This window comes from Corythoichthys intestinalis, chromosome 18 (genome assembly GCF_030265065.1).
Source record: "Corythoichthys intestinalis isolate RoL2023-P3 chromosome 18, ASM3026506v1, whole genome shotgun sequence".
NCBI classification, from domain to species: Eukaryota; Metazoa; Chordata; class Actinopteri; order Syngnathiformes; family Syngnathidae; genus Corythoichthys; species Corythoichthys intestinalis.
The window spans coordinates 5,911,210-5,928,821 of record NC_080412.1 but is presented as its reverse complement, the minus strand read 5'-3'; the positions used below and the strand labels follow the sequence as shown (position 1 = coordinate 5,928,821).

At 43.5% G+C, this 17,612-nt stretch overlaps 1 protein-coding gene across 2 annotated transcripts in view; it reads right to left on the bottom strand.

Annotated features, from left to right (window-relative positions):
• Positions 1 to 17,612, bottom strand: part of ntm (neurotrimin) — a 56,156-nt gene that overhangs the window by 35,508 nt on the left and 3,036 nt on the right. For both annotated transcript variants that reach the window (XM_057820227.1, XM_057820228.1), the window contains exon 2: positions 10,076 to 10,308. In XM_057820227.1, coding sequence (XP_057676210.1) covers positions 10,076 to 10,308 — 233 coding nt within the window. The remainder of the gene's footprint in view (positions 1 to 10,075; positions 10,309 to 17,612) is intronic.

Here is a 17,612-nt window from a genome sequence, read left to right as displayed (position 1 = left end):
CCGCAGTCAAGTGGCTCCCGCGCCGGCTCCCCGCAGGCAAGTGGCTCCCGCGCCGGCTCCCCGCAGTCAAGTGGCTCCCGCGCCGGCTCCCCGCAGTCAAGTTCCTCCCGCGCCGGCTCCCCGCAATCAAGTTCCTCCCGCCCCGGCTCCCCGCAGTCAAGTGGCTCCCGCCCCGGCTCCCCGCAGTCAAGTGGCTCCCGCGCCGGCTCCCCGCAGTCAAGTGGCTCCCGCGCCGGCTCCCCGCAGTCAAGTGGCTCCCGCGCCGGCTCCCCGCAGTCAAGTTCCTCCCGCCCGGGCTCCCCGCAGTCAAGTGGCTCCCGCCCGGGCTCCCCGCAGTTTAGTGGCTCCCGCCCCGGCTCCCCGCAGTCAAGTGGCTCCCGCCCCGGCTCCCCGCAGTGAAATGGCTCCCGCCCCGGCTCCCCGCAGTCAAGTGGCTCCCGCCCCGGCTCCCCGCAGTGAAATGGCTCCCGCCCCGGCTCCCCGCAGTGAAATGGCTCCCGCCCCGGCTCCCCGCAGTCAAGTGGCTCCCGCCCCGGCTCCCCGCAGTCAAGTGGCTCCCGCGCCGGCTCCCCGCAGTCAAGTGGCTCCCGCGCCGGCTCCCCGCAGTCAAGTGGCTCCCGCGCTGGCTCCCCGCAGTCAAGTGGCTCCCGCGCCGGCTCCCCGCAGTCAAGTTCCTCCCGCCCGGGCTCCCCGCAGTCAAGTGGCTCCCGCCCCGGCTCCCCGCAGTCAAGTGGCTCCCGCGCCGGCTCCCCGCAGTCAAGTTCCTCCCGCCCGGGCTCCCCGCAGTCAAGTGGCTCCCGCGCCGGCTCCCCGCAGTCAAGTTCCTCCCGCCCGGGCTCCCCGCAGTCAAGTGGCTCCCGCCCCGGCTCCCCGCAGTCAAGTGGCTCCCGCCCCGGCTCCCCGCAGTCAAGTGGCTCCCGCCCCGGCTCCCCGCAGTGAAATGGCTCCCGCCCCGGCTCCCCGCAGTGAAATGGCTCCCGCCCCGGCTCCCCACAGTCAAGTGGCTCCCGCCCCGGCTCCCCGCAGTCAAGTGGCTGCCGCGCCGGCTCCCCGCAGTCAAGTGGCTCCCGCGCCGGCTCCCCGCAGTCAAGTGGCTCCCGCGCCGGCTCCCCGCAGGCAAGTGGCTCCCGCGCCGGCTCCCCGCAGTCAAGTGGCTCCCGCGCCGGCTCCCCGCAGTCAATTGGCTCCCGCCCCAGCTCCCTGCAGTGAAATGGCTCCCGCCCCGGCTCCCCGCAGTGAAATGGCTCCCGCCCCGGCTCCCCGCAGTCAAGTGGCTCCCGCGCCGGCTCCCCGCAGTCAAGTGCCCGCGCCGACTCCCCGCAGTCAAGTGCCCGCGCCGACTCCAGCAGACTCCTGCGACCCCGCTGCTGTCCCGCCAGCAGACTCCTGCGACCCCGCTGCTGTCCCGCCAGCAGACTCCTGCGACCCCGCTGCTGTCCCGCCAGCAGACGACGACGACGACGACTCCGCTGCTGTCGCGCCAGCAGACAACAACGACGACTCCGCTGCTGTCGCGCCAGCAGACGACCCAAAAGCTGTTCCGCCAGTTGACGACCCCGATCCTGATCCTCCAGCAGACGACCCCGACTCTGTTCCTGGTCCGCCCGACGACCCCGACTCTGTTCCTGGTCCGCCCGACGACCCCCACTCTGTTCCTGGTCCGCCCGACGACTCCGACTCTGTTCCTGGTCCGCCCGACGACTCCGACTCTGTTCCTGGTCCGCACGACGACTCCGACTCTGTTCCTGGTCCGCACGACGACTTAGTTCCTGAACCTCGCCCCGACGATGCTGCTCCCCGCTTCCTGCCACGACGTGGCGGCATGGACGACCGGGCACTACCTCGTCTGGGACGCCCGCCTGATCTGCCTGTGCGGTCGCCCAACGTCTGGCGCCCCGGGCGCCCTCCCGATCGACCCGTGCGGTCGTCCCATGTCTGGCGACCAGGTCGCCCGCCTGACTAACTCTAATGGGCTGACGTTGCTCCCTCCTCCGGGCCCTCTTTCTGCCCGCCATGTTTAGGACTTTTCGTTTCTTCGGGACGTCTGGGATCCGTCCTTTGGGGGGGGGGGGGGGGGGTACTGTTAGGTTTTGTGTTGGTTTCTCCTAGTGTGACTTGTCCCTGTGATTACCCATTGCTCTCACCTGTGTGCACTCCCAGTGTATCCTGCAATCTGCATCCACCTGTGTTACCCAGCTGTTCCTCGTCTCGTTACCCCTTGTCTGCGTATATAATGACCCAGTTTCTTGTCACTCCTTGTTGCGTCATTGTCTATGTCAGTGTCAGCGTCCATGTCCGTGTAAAAGCCAAGATCCTGTCCAAGCCCTCGTGTATCCGTCCCTCCGATTTAATTAAGTTTTGTTTGAATCTTGCCCTTTTGATCCCCAGTGGTTTTGGTTGTACTTTGTGTTTTTGTTAGATATCATTAAAACATTTTTTTAGTTCATCGCCATCTGCCTCCTGCCTTGCATTTTTGTTTCCTGCGTTTGGGTCCACACACACCTGCTTGCCCAGCATTTCCTGACACCAGGCCAGCGAGAGCATGTCCTGGAAAACCTCTGCAGGGAGGCGTCCAGGTTGCAATCAAACCAGATGCCCGAGCCACCTCAGCTGGCTCTTCTCAAAGCAGAGGAATAGTGGCTTGACCCTGAGTCTCTCCCGGATGGCCGAGCTTCTCACCCTAGCTCTAAGAGAAACACATTTCGGCCTCTGTTATCCAGGATCTTGTTCTTTCTGTCACGACTCACAGCTTGTGACCATACGTGAGTGTAGGAACGTAGATCGACTGGTAAATCAAGAGCTTCTCCTTTTGGTTGGCTCCTTTTTCACCACAATGGACCGGTACAGAGTCCACATCACTGCAGAAGCTGCACCGATCCACGTGTCGATCTAGTACTCCCTCCTACCCTCACTCGTGAACAACACCTCAAGATACTTAAACTCCTCCACTCGGGGTAGGATCTCATCCCCCGTCCCAGAGAGGGCACGCCACCCTTTTCCGACTAAGGACCACACTCTCAGATTTGGAGACGCTGATCTTCATCTGTGAACCACTCCAGTGAGCGTTGGAGATGAAGGCTTGATGAAGCCAACACCATCACATCATCTGCAAAAAGCAGATTTGCAATGCTGAGGCCACCAAACCAGACCCCCTCCACACCTCAGCTGCGCCTAGAAATTCTGTCCAAAAAAGTTATAAACAGAATAAGAGACAAAGGGCCACCTTGGCGGAGTCCAACCCTCACAGTGAACAAATCGGAGTTTCTGCCGGCAATGCAGACTAAACTCTGACACTGGTCATACAGGGACCGAACAGCCCTTACCAGCGGGCTCGGTACCCCGTACTGCTGAAGCATCCCCCAGAGAATCCCCCATGGGACAAGGTCGAACGTCTTCTCCAAAACCACAAAACACATACAGATCTGTCAGGCGAACTCCCATGTACTCTTGAGGACCCTGCCGAGAGTTTAGAGCTGGTCCACTGTTCCACGGCCAGGACGAAACCCACACTGCTCCTTCTGAATCCGAGATTCCACCTCCCGAAGGACCCTCCTCTCCAGTACCCCTGAAAAGACTTTACCAGGAAGGCTGAGGAGTGTGATCCCTTATATCCATTTTTGTTTCACAAATTTCAATATGACACAGAAATAAGAGGTATAATACATCGGGTTATTCATACATACAGGATTAGAGGTGTGACAATATATCGAAATGGTGATATATCGCGATTTTGTATCCCAAATGGTTAGCGATATGCTCCCGCCAAAAATCAATATATCGTTTTAACCCTTATATCGGTGTTGTTTTTAGAAGCCCCTTTAATTTTCATCCTAGTCTTTTAGATGAAAATATGAACAATCTTAGTCATTTTTCAGTCATTTCAAAAAACATGTTCGTCTTTGTCTAGTTTTTGTTTCACGAAAACGATCAAATGTTGTCTAATTTCATTCGACGATTACTCAAAATGTTTTTGTTTGTAAAATTAAAGTTTTTGTCCAAAAATAAAAGGTTTTTAAAAATTTCAAATGAACATTGACAGGCGAGCACATATTGTAGCGTCTACAAGGACAACACTAACTTAAAGTGTGTATGACACCCAAAATATTTCATGCAGTGTTTTATGCTCCTGACCAGGGGTCGCGTTAACCGAATATTTTCCGTCGTTGACCGGTTTTTTAAAACGGTGACGGAAAAAACTGAAGTCCGTCCGTCATTTTGACAGGTTGCAATTCACACCCCAGACCACAGGGTGGCGAGTGAGCATATTAATTAGCTATTGTCTCTCTTAATGCATGACGTCGTTGGCTATTCTGTCAGAATATTGTAGCGTCACCAGGGTCTGGCGGCGGCACCGTGATTGACACATCAACGCGAGGTTCTTATTGGTGCACCCGGTGTGCCAGCACGTCATCCAATTGGTGGACTAGATTGCCGCCTGTGTATAGACCCCAATCACATGACGTCCCAACTCCGCCCCCCTGACTGGAGCCGCCATATTGTGTTTCAGCTCGTCGTGTTTACACATTACCGCTACGTACATGCCTCCTATTACGGCGTGTTTTTCTGCTCGTTAACATTAATAAACAACATGGTGAAGGCGTGTGTGGCGGTTGGTTGCAGTAACAGAGAAGAAGGAGAGACTTGAAGTTCTACCGTATTCTGAGAGACCCGAAGAGGAGAGCAAGATGGACTGCTGTAATTCGACAATAAATTTGGGCACCAAACGATCACCACAGACTATGTAGTAGTCATTTTATATCTGGTAAGATGCATTTAATATATATTTAGAAGATTTTGGGCTGACAACCACAATTAAGATCATTGTGTGACGTTGGTGATTGGGGTCTATGTAGTTGCCTCTTTTTCTTTGGGGGCGGAGTAGTTGTTTTGTTGGTGTTGTTGGCGGTAAGCAGAGTAAAAAGAGGGAGAAAAATACCACGACTTCTGTGTCTAATTTTTCGCCGCCAAGCAAGCGTTACAATATTAATTAAAAATGAATGAAAACTAAATACTATTGAATATGTCATCATTATCATTTTAAAATTTTAAGTGACGGGCAAAAATAGATTATGACCGGATTTTTATGACCGTCAGTCAAAATGACAGACAACGAAAATGTCTAGCGCAACCTCTGGTAGGGACATAGCACTAACAACTTTTCAGGATGCTCAGATTGTCCCCACCAACTTTTAAGCAACCTTAATATATATATAATTTTTTTTTTTTTTTTTTTAAATAAAATCGTTTTCTAATTGTATATAACGTTACAGACAAAGTGTCTTACACTTATCCAGAGTCTTTAGTTTTGGCTTAAAGTAGGGCTATCAAATTTATCGCGTTAACGGCGGTAATTAATTTTTTTTTTTAATTAATCACGTTAAAATATTAAACGTAATTAACGCATGCGCTGCACGACCCACTCACGCATTGTCGCGTTCAATCTATATTGGTGCCGTTTAACCTAGTAATTGAGCTAAAAGGCAGCGTAAAATGAGAAGAGTGAATTCTGGCAGTCTTTGGAGCCTGTTATGAATTGATTAAAGCCTTACAATCCCTCTCCCAACAATGAGAAATATCGTTGGAATCAACGTGGGGAAGTAAAGAAATAGTTGATCTTTTTCTTAACACCTTTTGTTATGTCTCAACGCAGAGAAGATATATCAATTGGTGCTAGGCCTGTCACGATATCAAATTTTAGTGTGCAATAATTATTCTCATAAATTATTGCGATATGCGATATTATTGCGTCCCCCCCCAATTTTTTAAAACCAATTTACAACAACACAGTGAGAATACAGTATATATTAATAGATCAAGTACACCCATTTAAACACGATAAATATTTACTCTTAAATTCAAAAATACTTTTTAAGAAATCACAACTAAAAACAATAGACCATGCCTCTTAAGTAAAAAACTGCAATATTGATACCGCACAGAAATACAGAATAAATAAAATGTGTTTTTAAAAAAAATTGCTCTTAATAACTTAAGCATTTAGGCAAATGAAAACTTTTCCCGTCATAGCTTCTGCAATGGTGTTCCATAGGGATGCAACGATACAGTTAAGTCACGGTTCGGTATGATTTTTGATACGGGGGACACGATTTTCGATCGGATTCAATACATTTAATGCTCTGTAAAAAAAATAACAATTTTTTGTTTCGGTTTTTTTTTTTTTTTTTTTTTTTTTTTTTTGCTAACGAGCAAAAATTAAATTGCCATCAGATAAACATGCATTTTAGTGCATAATGGTTATGTGCTTACTACTTACTGATCTGAAAAAAAATTGTATAAAAGTGCTGAGAACAATCTTTACTGTTTGTAAAGTGAGGCAGGGCACACTGTTGACTGCTACAGCTCTTTTAGCAGCTAGGTTTACTACATGAGCAAGACATCTTATTTGTGGTCCGAATCCATCTGTGTCACGTACTGAATTAACAATATTTGCAACATTATCTATAGTCACTGGTATGTATTGATTTGGCCTTCTTAACTTCCATTCAGTCATGACAGTTTAGAATTCATCGATGTAGTATATGGACTACGTGTCCCATGTGTCTACGTGTCTCTGGGCTCACGTAGCCAATGGCATGGGACGAAGCACATCTAGTTTGGCATTTCATGATATCTAGTGTGTGGGCGCATTAAAAAAGTTAGCAAGCGCCACTGAAGTCACGTCTGCTCATTACTACACAACACCAGCATATGAAAATCGACTTTCATAAACAGGACGAGTTCAAAGCACAGCGCTCTTAATTTCATTCAGCTGTTTGTTGTCAAAGCGAGGTTGTTCGTAGCAGCCAAGTCAGTAACAATGTTTTGGCGGACTTCGTTGTAAATATCCGGCGTTGTGCCGAAAAATAGCCGCCCCGCGTGAAATGTCACTCCTGACGGGTGCACCCACACGTCAACAACACCGGCGCGCCGTAGATGGTCCACAGTCACTCTGGAGCACTGACGCGGCCGGTATACGTTGAACAATAGGATATAATGGGAACGATTGGCTCCGGCGCTAGTTTTTGCCGGACCTGGAACGAAGATGCATTTTGCGCAGTTGGTAACGAGGAATCCGAACTTTTAACAGCACGTCTGCCGCATACGCGCACGCACGTGCACGCGAGGCGATAAATCGCAGCGGAAAAATTACCGCCTTCATTTAAAATTATCGCGCGATAAATGGAATTATTGCATATTGCGACAGGCTTAATTGGTGCCACTACGCACAGTCATGGTTGCACTTCCCATCATGCATTTGGGCAGAACAGTTAAATGGCTACAGTATCATTTACTGAAAGCTCAACAAATACACTAGATGGCAATATTTAGTCACAATATACCAAGTCACATTTATCCTTTAAGAAGTACAAGTCTTTCTATCCGTTGATCCCTCTCACAGAAAGAATGTTAATAATGTAAATGCCATCTTGAGGATTTAATGTCAAAATAAACAAATACAGTACTTATGTACTGTATGTTGAATGTATATATATTCGTCCGAGTTTTATTCATTTTTTTCTTAATGCACTGACAAAATGTATATGATCGGGAAAAATTATCGGGAATGATTGGAATTGAATCGGGAGCAAAAAAAAAAAGCAATCGGATCGGGAAATATCGGGATCGGCAGATACTCAAACTAAAACGATCGGGATCGGATCGGGAGCAAAGAAACATGATCGGAACAACCCTATTAAGAATATTTGCATTTTATTTCAGTTATATGGGCAATTTAGTATATTGTCTTCCCATATTTTATAAAGATTTATAAAGAAGAATTGCACCTACCGTTATTAAGTGAACTATTTTCATTATGTTCAGACTTACATTTACCCATTTTTACTTGCTGAATCTGCCAGTCCACCCCCATCCACACACACACACACCAACACAAACACATACACAATCACAGCCTCAACAGAAATACAAAATGTCAACAACATACTGCCTCCTCCGACCCCTTTGAAGAGGAGAGATATTAGATTAAAGTTTTTTTTTGTTTTTTTTTTTCTCGGCCAGCAGCTGTAGCCACTGTAAGTAATGTAAAAAGACGTCAATGTTGTGAAAGTGGGGAACACGCCACAAAGTTTGCTATTGAAAGTTTTACCTGCATCAGCATAACATTAAATTGTGAATTTGCTAACCTGCAAAATTCAAATAGGAAGCCACTTAGAAGTGTCCTCCTGTATGTATTCTACTGTTAACAATTAGAATATGAGAAATGTAGTAAATGGAGGTTTACCTACTTTTTCCCAATTTTCATTTTTGTTTTATTTGTGTGGTCTTAAAGGAGCAAAAGAAGCTTTCATTTTTTGTTGAGTTTGTCTGTGCTTGTGAACAAAAGCAGTAATGTTTTACCTGAAAGAAGGCTCCATTTTTATTTTTATTTTTTTGTTATTCCCTGACTAAGAAGTTTTTTCAGACATGTTTATTTATTTAGACCGACAATGTTGAGTGCTTTTAAGACAAATGTTTATTTTTTGCAATCCTAGATAGTTATTTACAAGTTTGTATTTATTGTGTATATTAATATAATTTATGTTCAAATATTGACATTTAAATTTGCTAACAAAATCCAGACATTTATTGTTTTCAAAATGTTTCTTTAGTAGTTTTTTAAAACAAAGGTTTGAATCGAATGGTGTATCACCTGAACCAATACACATGAAAGTTAGTATAAGTCAATACAGATTTAGTTTGCATTCATGATTGAGCCTATCCATTAATTAGGTTCATATTCGTGAGAAATGTAGCCCTGACCCCCGACTAGGAGTGGGAACCTCTTGGTACCTCGAGATACAATACGGTTTCGAGATATCGTATCAAGATACGATACGATACGAAGCTCACGATAACGATGATTTGACGATACGGCGATACAACGATTATCGATACATTGGTCAGGAAATCATTCTAGGATATTCTACAAACAACTAATAAACAGAAAAACAAGCTTCTGCTGTGAATTGGAATGAGTTTATCACTTGTAGACGTCCAATCCGTTTGAAGTGGGAGGGATGGAAGCAAATGAACGAATTGAACGTCTATGGCCGGTAGTGGCAGCCAATGCCAGGCAGTGAGGTAATTTGGGGCAATTTAAGGTCATTTTCCTGTTGATTTTCAGTTACTTCCTGTTGATTTTGGGGTGTTTTATTGCTCTCTTCCTATTCAGTTTGAGTTACAGAACAGGAAGTGGCCTGGGAATCACCCAAAAGAATAGACAGTGACTCAAACTCAACAGAAAGTGACTTGTAAATGCCCTAAAAAGAACAGCACGTGACCTTTAAATGCCCTGAAAATCGGACAGAATGACTATGAATGCTCTGGTTTCGAATGAACGAACGTTCCCAGTCTAAGTAGACTGGGCATCGAGCACTGTCAATGCAGCCCTAGAGTTAACTGAGACATTATTACGGTGGAAGATTTTGGTAGCAACTTGGTTCATTTTTATTTGTTTTTAGACATTGACACCTTTTCAAAACTCGATTGTTGGCAGGAGCATATCGATAACCTTTTGGGATACAAAGTATCACGATATATCACCATTTCGATATTTTGTCACACCCCTACCCCCGACGCCCAATCTGTTTGGTCTTATTAATGTCCCGTCCCCAGCAAAAAGTGCACATACATCCATCCGTACTCATGTTAAGACTAAACCTATGCCCTTGGTTCATTGACGCAAATATGAACTATGTTCATTAAGACAATAGGATCCAATTCCTAAAATTTTACACTGAGAACAAGTCGTCTTAGATTAGCATTTGTGATGTTGTTACTGCTGAAAAATGTAAATTTGTTGGGCGATTAACACAGTGTTTATTGCTCACCATTTTCTCAGCCCGATAAAATGTATCATCTCATTTTCAAGAGTTTTTCTTAAATCTTCAGGTAACATTGAGAAAAGCCCACTTTTATTTTTGAGAAGCAGCAAAATAAACTTAAATGAATACATGGTGTGTACAGTATGCAAGTCATTCAATTGGTTTTGGTGTAATGCAGGTTTAAGATCAGTATCTGCTAAATGTATATTAGTAATTTTATCATTTTATGGTAAATTCAGATCTTTGGTTACCTTGAACGAGGACGTGCACTATATTGGTTGTAGGTCGCCGGCTGGTCTGTACAGCACAGACATACTGCCCCTCATCTGTCATTTCCACATTTTCAATCTTGATGGTAAACTCCTCTTGATTTAGTGTCACCAGACTCACCCTCGGATCCACGGACCATTTCTCATCTCCGGCATATAGTATACTTGACCGATTAAGCCATGCTGTGTGTGTGACAATTTCCCCCTGTGCACACCTATGAAAAAACAAAAAAAGTTACAGCATGCCTATGTTTCCTTGGGATTGCAATTTTAACTGATGAAAACAAATTGCAAATACGCTTTTCAATAACCCAGGATATTTCATCACTCAGTCCATAACTTTAAATATCTGTTGGCATGAATTTGACAACAGAAGGGAACAAATTTGAGATCATTTGTTTGTATGAGGCCGGTACGTTGGCAGAGTGGATAGCGCGTCCATTTAACAGTTCTGAGATTGAGGGCTCAATCCTATCTTTCCTGTAAGGAGTTGTCACATTCTCCCTGTACCTATGTGGGTTTACTCCGGTTTTGCCCAACATCCCAAAAACATGCATGCTAGGCTGATTGAACACTCTAGGGCTGTTCGATTTTGCCTAAAATGGAAATCCTGATTATTTTATCTCATAACCGATTTTCAGATATTGATTACGATTTCTTGGCAAAATAAAAGTATTGACGAATAAAGTATTTGGAATGTTTTCTATTTAATTTTTATTTTATTTATTTTTATTAGAACTGAAAGTGCCAGTGAATTTAACTCTTAAAGGGATGCTCGATCTTAAAGACATGTAATTCTTAAAAGATAAATGTTAGTATGAGTTCTAATTAGGGCTGTCAAAATTATCGCGTTAACGGGCGGTAATTAATTTTTTTAAATTAGTCATGTTAAAATATTTGACGCAATTAACGCACATGTCCCGCTCAAACAGATTAAAATGACAGCAGTGTCATGTCCACTTGTTACTTGTATTTTTTGTCTCCCTCTGCTGGCGCTTGGGTGTGACTGATTTTATGCATTGTGTAACTATTGACATCAACAATAGCGAGCTACTAGTTTATTTTTTGATTGAAAATTTTACAAATTTTATTAAAACAAAAACATTAAGAGGGGTTTTAATATAAAATTACTATAACTTGTTTTCAAATTTATCTTTTAAGAACAACAACTCTTTCTATCCGTGCATCCCTTTAACAGAAAGAATGTCAATAATGTTAATGCCATCATGTGGATTTATGTTATAATAAACAAATACAGTACTTATGTACAGTATGTTGAATATATATTCGTCTTCTTTGTGTCTTCTTTCCATTCCAACAATAATTTATAGAAAAATATGGCATTTTTTATAGATGGTTTGAATTGTGATTAATTGTGATTAATTAATTTTTAAGCTGTGATTAACTCGATTAAAAATTTTAATCGTTTGACAGCCCTAGTTCCAATAAGTTGAAATTAAAACCCCTCTTAATGTTTTCGTTTTAATAAAATTTGTAAAACTATTTTAACTGATAGGTCGCCATTCTTGTTGACGTCGCAGTGCGGTGACGTCACAAGGCCCCTGCCGAACTTCCAGCTTGTCACTCGTTAGCTATTGCGTGATCTAACCTTTTCTAATATAGTTGTTTAGATTGTTAGCATCCAGAGCTGTCGTGTGCTTTACATACAGTAGGGCCAAAAGTTCGAACACACCGTGTCATTTGGGCATTTTTATTTTCATGACTATTGACATTATAAACTCTCACTGAAGGTAATAAAACTATAAATGCACACGTGTGATGGTCAGGATCAGGATTGTGTTGTGGCTGATTGTCCTCATTAAATTCGTCATCTGACGAGAACAAGTGTACTCCATGTTTTGTACATCCAACTCAAGTTTAGCTACGTAAGGGTGGTCGATATTAAGTGCTCGGCGCATCAGCTGGCCACTGTACCACTGCATCGGACCTGTCTGGATCAGTTTGAGTGCCAGCATCACTCATATTAGGTGAATACTGAACATACACACTTACTGCTTGATGAACTGACAGTAGAGGTGAATTATTGGTGTCCTAGCGGTACGCCCGAAGGTTCGCCTACTGCTGTAGCAAAAGGAGCGGCTTGCCTGCTTAAGAGAGAGACCAGAGTTTCTCGTCTTTGGCGCTTTATTGCGCACATTTCACTCGCTATCCGAGCGCATTGAGGCTTCTTGTGAGGGAAAATAGTTGGAACAGCATTTGATTTTAGTTTCCGCTTTTATATCCAGCTGCTCCGGTGAGCTCTTTCATAAGTTGTCGTCGACTAAAAGCCTCGAAAGCGGTAGGAGATAAATGGCGAGAACAAAGCCTTGGGTCTTTTGGGAAGATTTGTCAGTCTACAGGCGTTTTCCCAAACCTTTCTCCTCTTCTTGTCAATAGGAAATCTGTGGAGACTCACATCAGTCCCTTTGTTTCCATTTGACTGGAAATCATCTGAAATGCATCCAAAAGCAGCACATGGTGGCATTTTAATTTGCGAGTTTAGGCAGCCATACACAATTGGAAATGTCCCATTTACGTCATCACTCCGAGCCCGCAAAACATGACGCCAACTATCGGTCAAAATATGTGCTAGATATTATAAAATATTGCCATTTATTTAACATTTTATGTGTTTCTAACAACATATTTTAGTACAAGAGAACAATTGTGGTTTATTACAGCCTACATGTCTTTAAGATCGAGGATTCCTTTAATACACACAGAACAATTCCTTGGGATTAACAGCATTTCATTTATACAACAGACTCCAGCTCTGTTTTTAATTAAAGTGAGTGAAAATGAATGAGGAAAGTGCATATACTATTTTAAAGAAAATCAAACACAAGAAAAGGTAGTCAGTCAGTCAGTCTATAAACCAAATAGTCTGTTTGCAAGTCAATCAAGTCAGTCAGGTGAAGTAGGTAGGCAGCCAGGCTCTGGGTGATGTACTGTCACATTTCTCTCTAGTCTTACATAAATTAATGATCAGCGCAAAACTGTCACTCAATAATAACAATATGAAAGGTGGGAATCACCTTACCCAAACAAACAAAATATGCACCTCAGTGAAGGTAAGAAACAGAATGATCCCTTAAGTTTATGACAATCTCATCGATACAAAAGATGTCAGGTCAAACACATTAATGGGCAAATGAACAATGTGCATATAGATTCAATTTTCAAGTGTAGACCTGTGCATTTTGCCAAAATATGTTAGACCTATGCATTTTGCCAAAATATGTTACTGTACTAAAACAAAAAACAACATGGCATGCTTTAAAGTGCCAATGATAGCAAAAAGCATGCTTATTTCATATTTGACGCGGTATTTTATGCTCCTGAATGAAATGGACAGCTTGCATGTGTGTGAAAGCAATCGATTTATATATTCGATTTTTTGAACCCCGCACCATGAAAATGAATGACTTCCTGGATTGAGGACGAATGCAAATGTGACGTCACCCAGGTCAGCATCTCACAATGCAGCATTGCTTTACAGCATGCAGATTGACTGCGGATTCAGCTGATTTCAAAGTGCTGCAGGTTTTTCTTGCTGCACCAGGAAGAGGCGTGTGAGCCTTTTTGGGTTTCTAAAAGTTTCCGTTCACCCCAGAGATTGGCCAAAACTAGTCTGACAACTGTGGGACATTTTGACCTACGAGGGAGTTATTAACTACGTGTTTTGTATTATGTCATACTGGGATCACCGCACACGTTTTAATAAGGAGGTGGCTTGCATTTTCTGGCTGAATGTCCACCGAGAAGGCCACGACCGGCAGCTTGTCACACACTCTCCTCGGTCCTCTTCGCCTGCCCACCAAGACGCCGCTATAACTCGGCTTATGCTCATGCGGTTATCTATATCGGCCAGCCTTCCAGCCCCCTCTGCCCTCTTCATGTGCCCGGCAATAGACCACTATCCTCATGTTGGGCTTGGGCACCTATGCTCTCCTCCGACGTCGGCCGGTTTGTCCGACGGAAGTTCTCCAGCTGCTTCCCCCTCAACGAGCATTTCTGCCCGCAGCACGGGAACGACAAGCTTGCTTGACGCCGATCGGTGCAGGCTGTCACCCTCGCCGCCACTTGTGAAATGAGTTGGGGTAGTTTTGTGCTTTATTTTTTCATTTTCGCATAACCCTAACCCTAAGGCAAAAAATATTGGAACAGACGCTCGACGGTCATTCTCCAGCCGCTTCCCCCTCAACGAGCACTCCTGCACGCAGAAGGGAAACGACGAGCTGTAACTTGCTCGCCGCAAGTTGTCGGCGAAGACAGTCAACCCCACCACCGTGTGATATAATCTGGGGTTGTTTTGTGTTCTTTTACATTTTCGAAAGGCGTGAATAAGACTTGGAAACGCCGCTCGGTTCAGGTTAGCATGTCGGCTAGCTGTTTAGCACAAGACTGTTATTTGTCATGACCATACCATTTATTTAGCATTCGGGGCCCAATACTTAGATAAAAAGAATATCCTTTAAAAATATTGGAGTAGAGAGATTGAAAGATTGATGACATTTTGCTGATCTGTGTCGTATTTTCCTCGTTCTGAATCTTCCCTCTCAAAGGTCTGAATTATAAATCAGCTGAAATCCTGCCGACGTCATCCCCCAACTGGGGACGCCAGAGCGCTATAATGACAGGCGTGGCTAAACAGCAGATTAAAAGACTAATTTCTCATCATCTGCGCTTTGCCAAATTGTTGTATATGGTTGAATCGTCTCATAATATGATTCTAATTCACATAATAATGCTATTTAAGATTTTTTTTTAATGCTGTCGCAGGCACTTTAAGTTACTGTCATCTAAAAGAGGAAGCGGAAATGCAGAGGTAACTACGGCAGCTTTGATAAACTAAAACGGTGCGGTTTTGAAAATCGAATGTACCGATTTGAACGTTTTTAACATTGTTTTACCCAGAAAAGTCTGTTTCGGTTCAAAATTGATTAATCGAACAGCCTTAGAACACTCTTAATTGTCTGTGTGTGCATGAATGTTTGATTATCTGTATACTGTATACCCTGAAATTGGCTGGCAACCAATTCAGGGTCTAACTTGTTTCTTGCCCATCGTTATGTGGGATAGGATCCAGCTCCCCCGTGACCCTCGTGAGGACCAGTGCTTCGAAAGATGAATGAATGTTGGTATGAATCAGTTGAACAAAAAAAAAATTAAAAATAGAATTTTCCTTAAAAATGTTTTAAAATCATCACAGAAAGCATAAGCAAAAGCCAGTATTGTACATTTTTAGTCACTCACCCTTTTTTAACATTAAGATGTTTTACTTACTGCCCGGTTTTTTGTTTTTAACCAAGAATCGAGACTGTTTTACGTTTAGATCTATAAAGAATTCAGGGATTTAAGCATTTATTCACAAGAATTTATATCATAAAAAGCTCTTTGTTGCGATAAGGCAGCGCCACATTGGCTAAAAGACTAGCATCACATTCAACATATTTACGTAAAATAAATGCTAACTGCCCGTTTTTTTGCTTTTAATCAAGAATCGAAACTGTTTTACGTTCATATCTATAAAGAATTCAGGTATTTAAAGAGCATACGACAGGAGAAAAAAAAGTCTTAAATAGCATTATTATGTGAATTAGAATCACATTTTGAGATGATTCAACTATATACAACAATTTAGCAAAGTGCAGATGACGAGAAATTAGTCTTTTAATCTGCCGGTTAGCCACGCCTACCATTGTAGGGCTCTAGCGTCCCCAACAGGTGGATGACGTCAGCGGGTGACTGGGCTCATCGGTTTTACTATTCAGCCCATTGAGGGGGAATTATTCAGAACAAGGAAAACGCGACGAAGAGAGCCGCAAAATGTCATTGTTTCAGTCTCTTTATTCCAATATTTATATTATATTCCTTTTATCCAAGTATTTTCCCCAATTGCTAAATAAATGGCATGGTCATGATTAATAACAGTCTTGTGCTAAATGGAATATGAAATAATAAAAATGCACTGATTCAGGACAACATGGCAAAATTACTCCATAATGGTCAAAACTATCGACTTCACCTTTACTGTCGCACCTCCTGAACGATATTTTATGACACCTAAATTGGACATATGTCATTTCCCTTCCCCGGCTTCGGAGAATGTAAACAAGCCAAGAGGTGTGACAGCTAGCCGACATGCTAACCCGGACTGAGTGATGTTTCAAAGTCTTTGAAGCAGAAAATCACACATAACTAGCCCGGATTATTTGACTTGACGACTGGGTTGTCAGTTGTCTTCGCGGATCGGCAAACCGCCCGGCGGAGAGCAATTAACAGTTCGTTCCCTGGAGGAGGGCGGCTGCAGTTGTTGTGCAGCTAACGTGCAGCTAATGTGCATGAAGAGAGCTTTTTATATGCCTATCAATGATCAAACGTAAGCAGTCCTTTATTTAAAGAAAGCTTGTAGTGTTTACTTTGTAATCGCTGTATTCGTATTTGACATAATACAAAACAAGATGTTTACTCACTTCCTCGTAAGTCCAATAGTCCCACAGTAGTAGGGCTTGTTTTGGCCAATATCCACGGTGAATGGGAACCTTTTGAAACTCCAAAAAGGCGCACACGCCTCTCCCTCATAAAGCAAGATTTTTCTGCAGCCATTTGGCTGGCGTGATGCAAAAAATAAACGCATTAATCTGCAAAATCAGCTGAATCCATAGTCCTCATACACAACAGTACGGCTGTTTAGTGAAGAGGACGCCTTCACCCGTACACGTCACAGCGCCCTCCTCCTCAATGCAAGACTGAAGCCGGAAGTCACTTATTTTCATTTCACGGGATTCAAAAAACGAAATAAATATAGCGATCGCTTCCACACACATCCAAACGGTCCATATCATTCAGGAGCATAAAATACCGCGTGTATTATGAAATAAACATGCTTTTTTGTGTCACATGCTCTTAAAGCCTTTATTCACAAGAAATTTTACTGTAAAAAGCTCTTTGTTGTGATAAGGCGGCCACACATTGGCTGAAAGACGAGCATCACATTTGACATATCTAAGTAAAATCAATGCTAACTGCCCAGGTTTTTTGCTTTTAACCAAGAATCGAGACTGTTTTACGTTCATATATTTAAAAAATTCAGGGATTCAAACACTTATTCACAAGATTTTTCAACATAAAAAGTTTTTTGTCTGTGTTTGACGGAGATAGGCCCTCTATAAATCGGCCCTGCGCTCTGTGTCCCGTCAATATATTATGAAGTCTATAATAGTAGGTAATATGTTTTCTCCACTTGAGGGCATTCATGCTCTTTCTACAACTGATGTTTCATTTCTGTATATTTGTCAAGCCGGAATTTGGTTATTTTTGTTGATTTTATCTATACAACAGATAAAAGCTGCAGCAACTGATCAATTAAATTGGTTAAAAAAATGACTTTACAAAGAATGTGATCATCAATTTTTGGTGGCAATCCTGTTTGGGTCCTTGTTTGTGCATAAAGTGCAGCTGCGCATGCCAGTGATTAGAGCATTGGTTCTTAACCTTGCTAAACATATTGAACCCC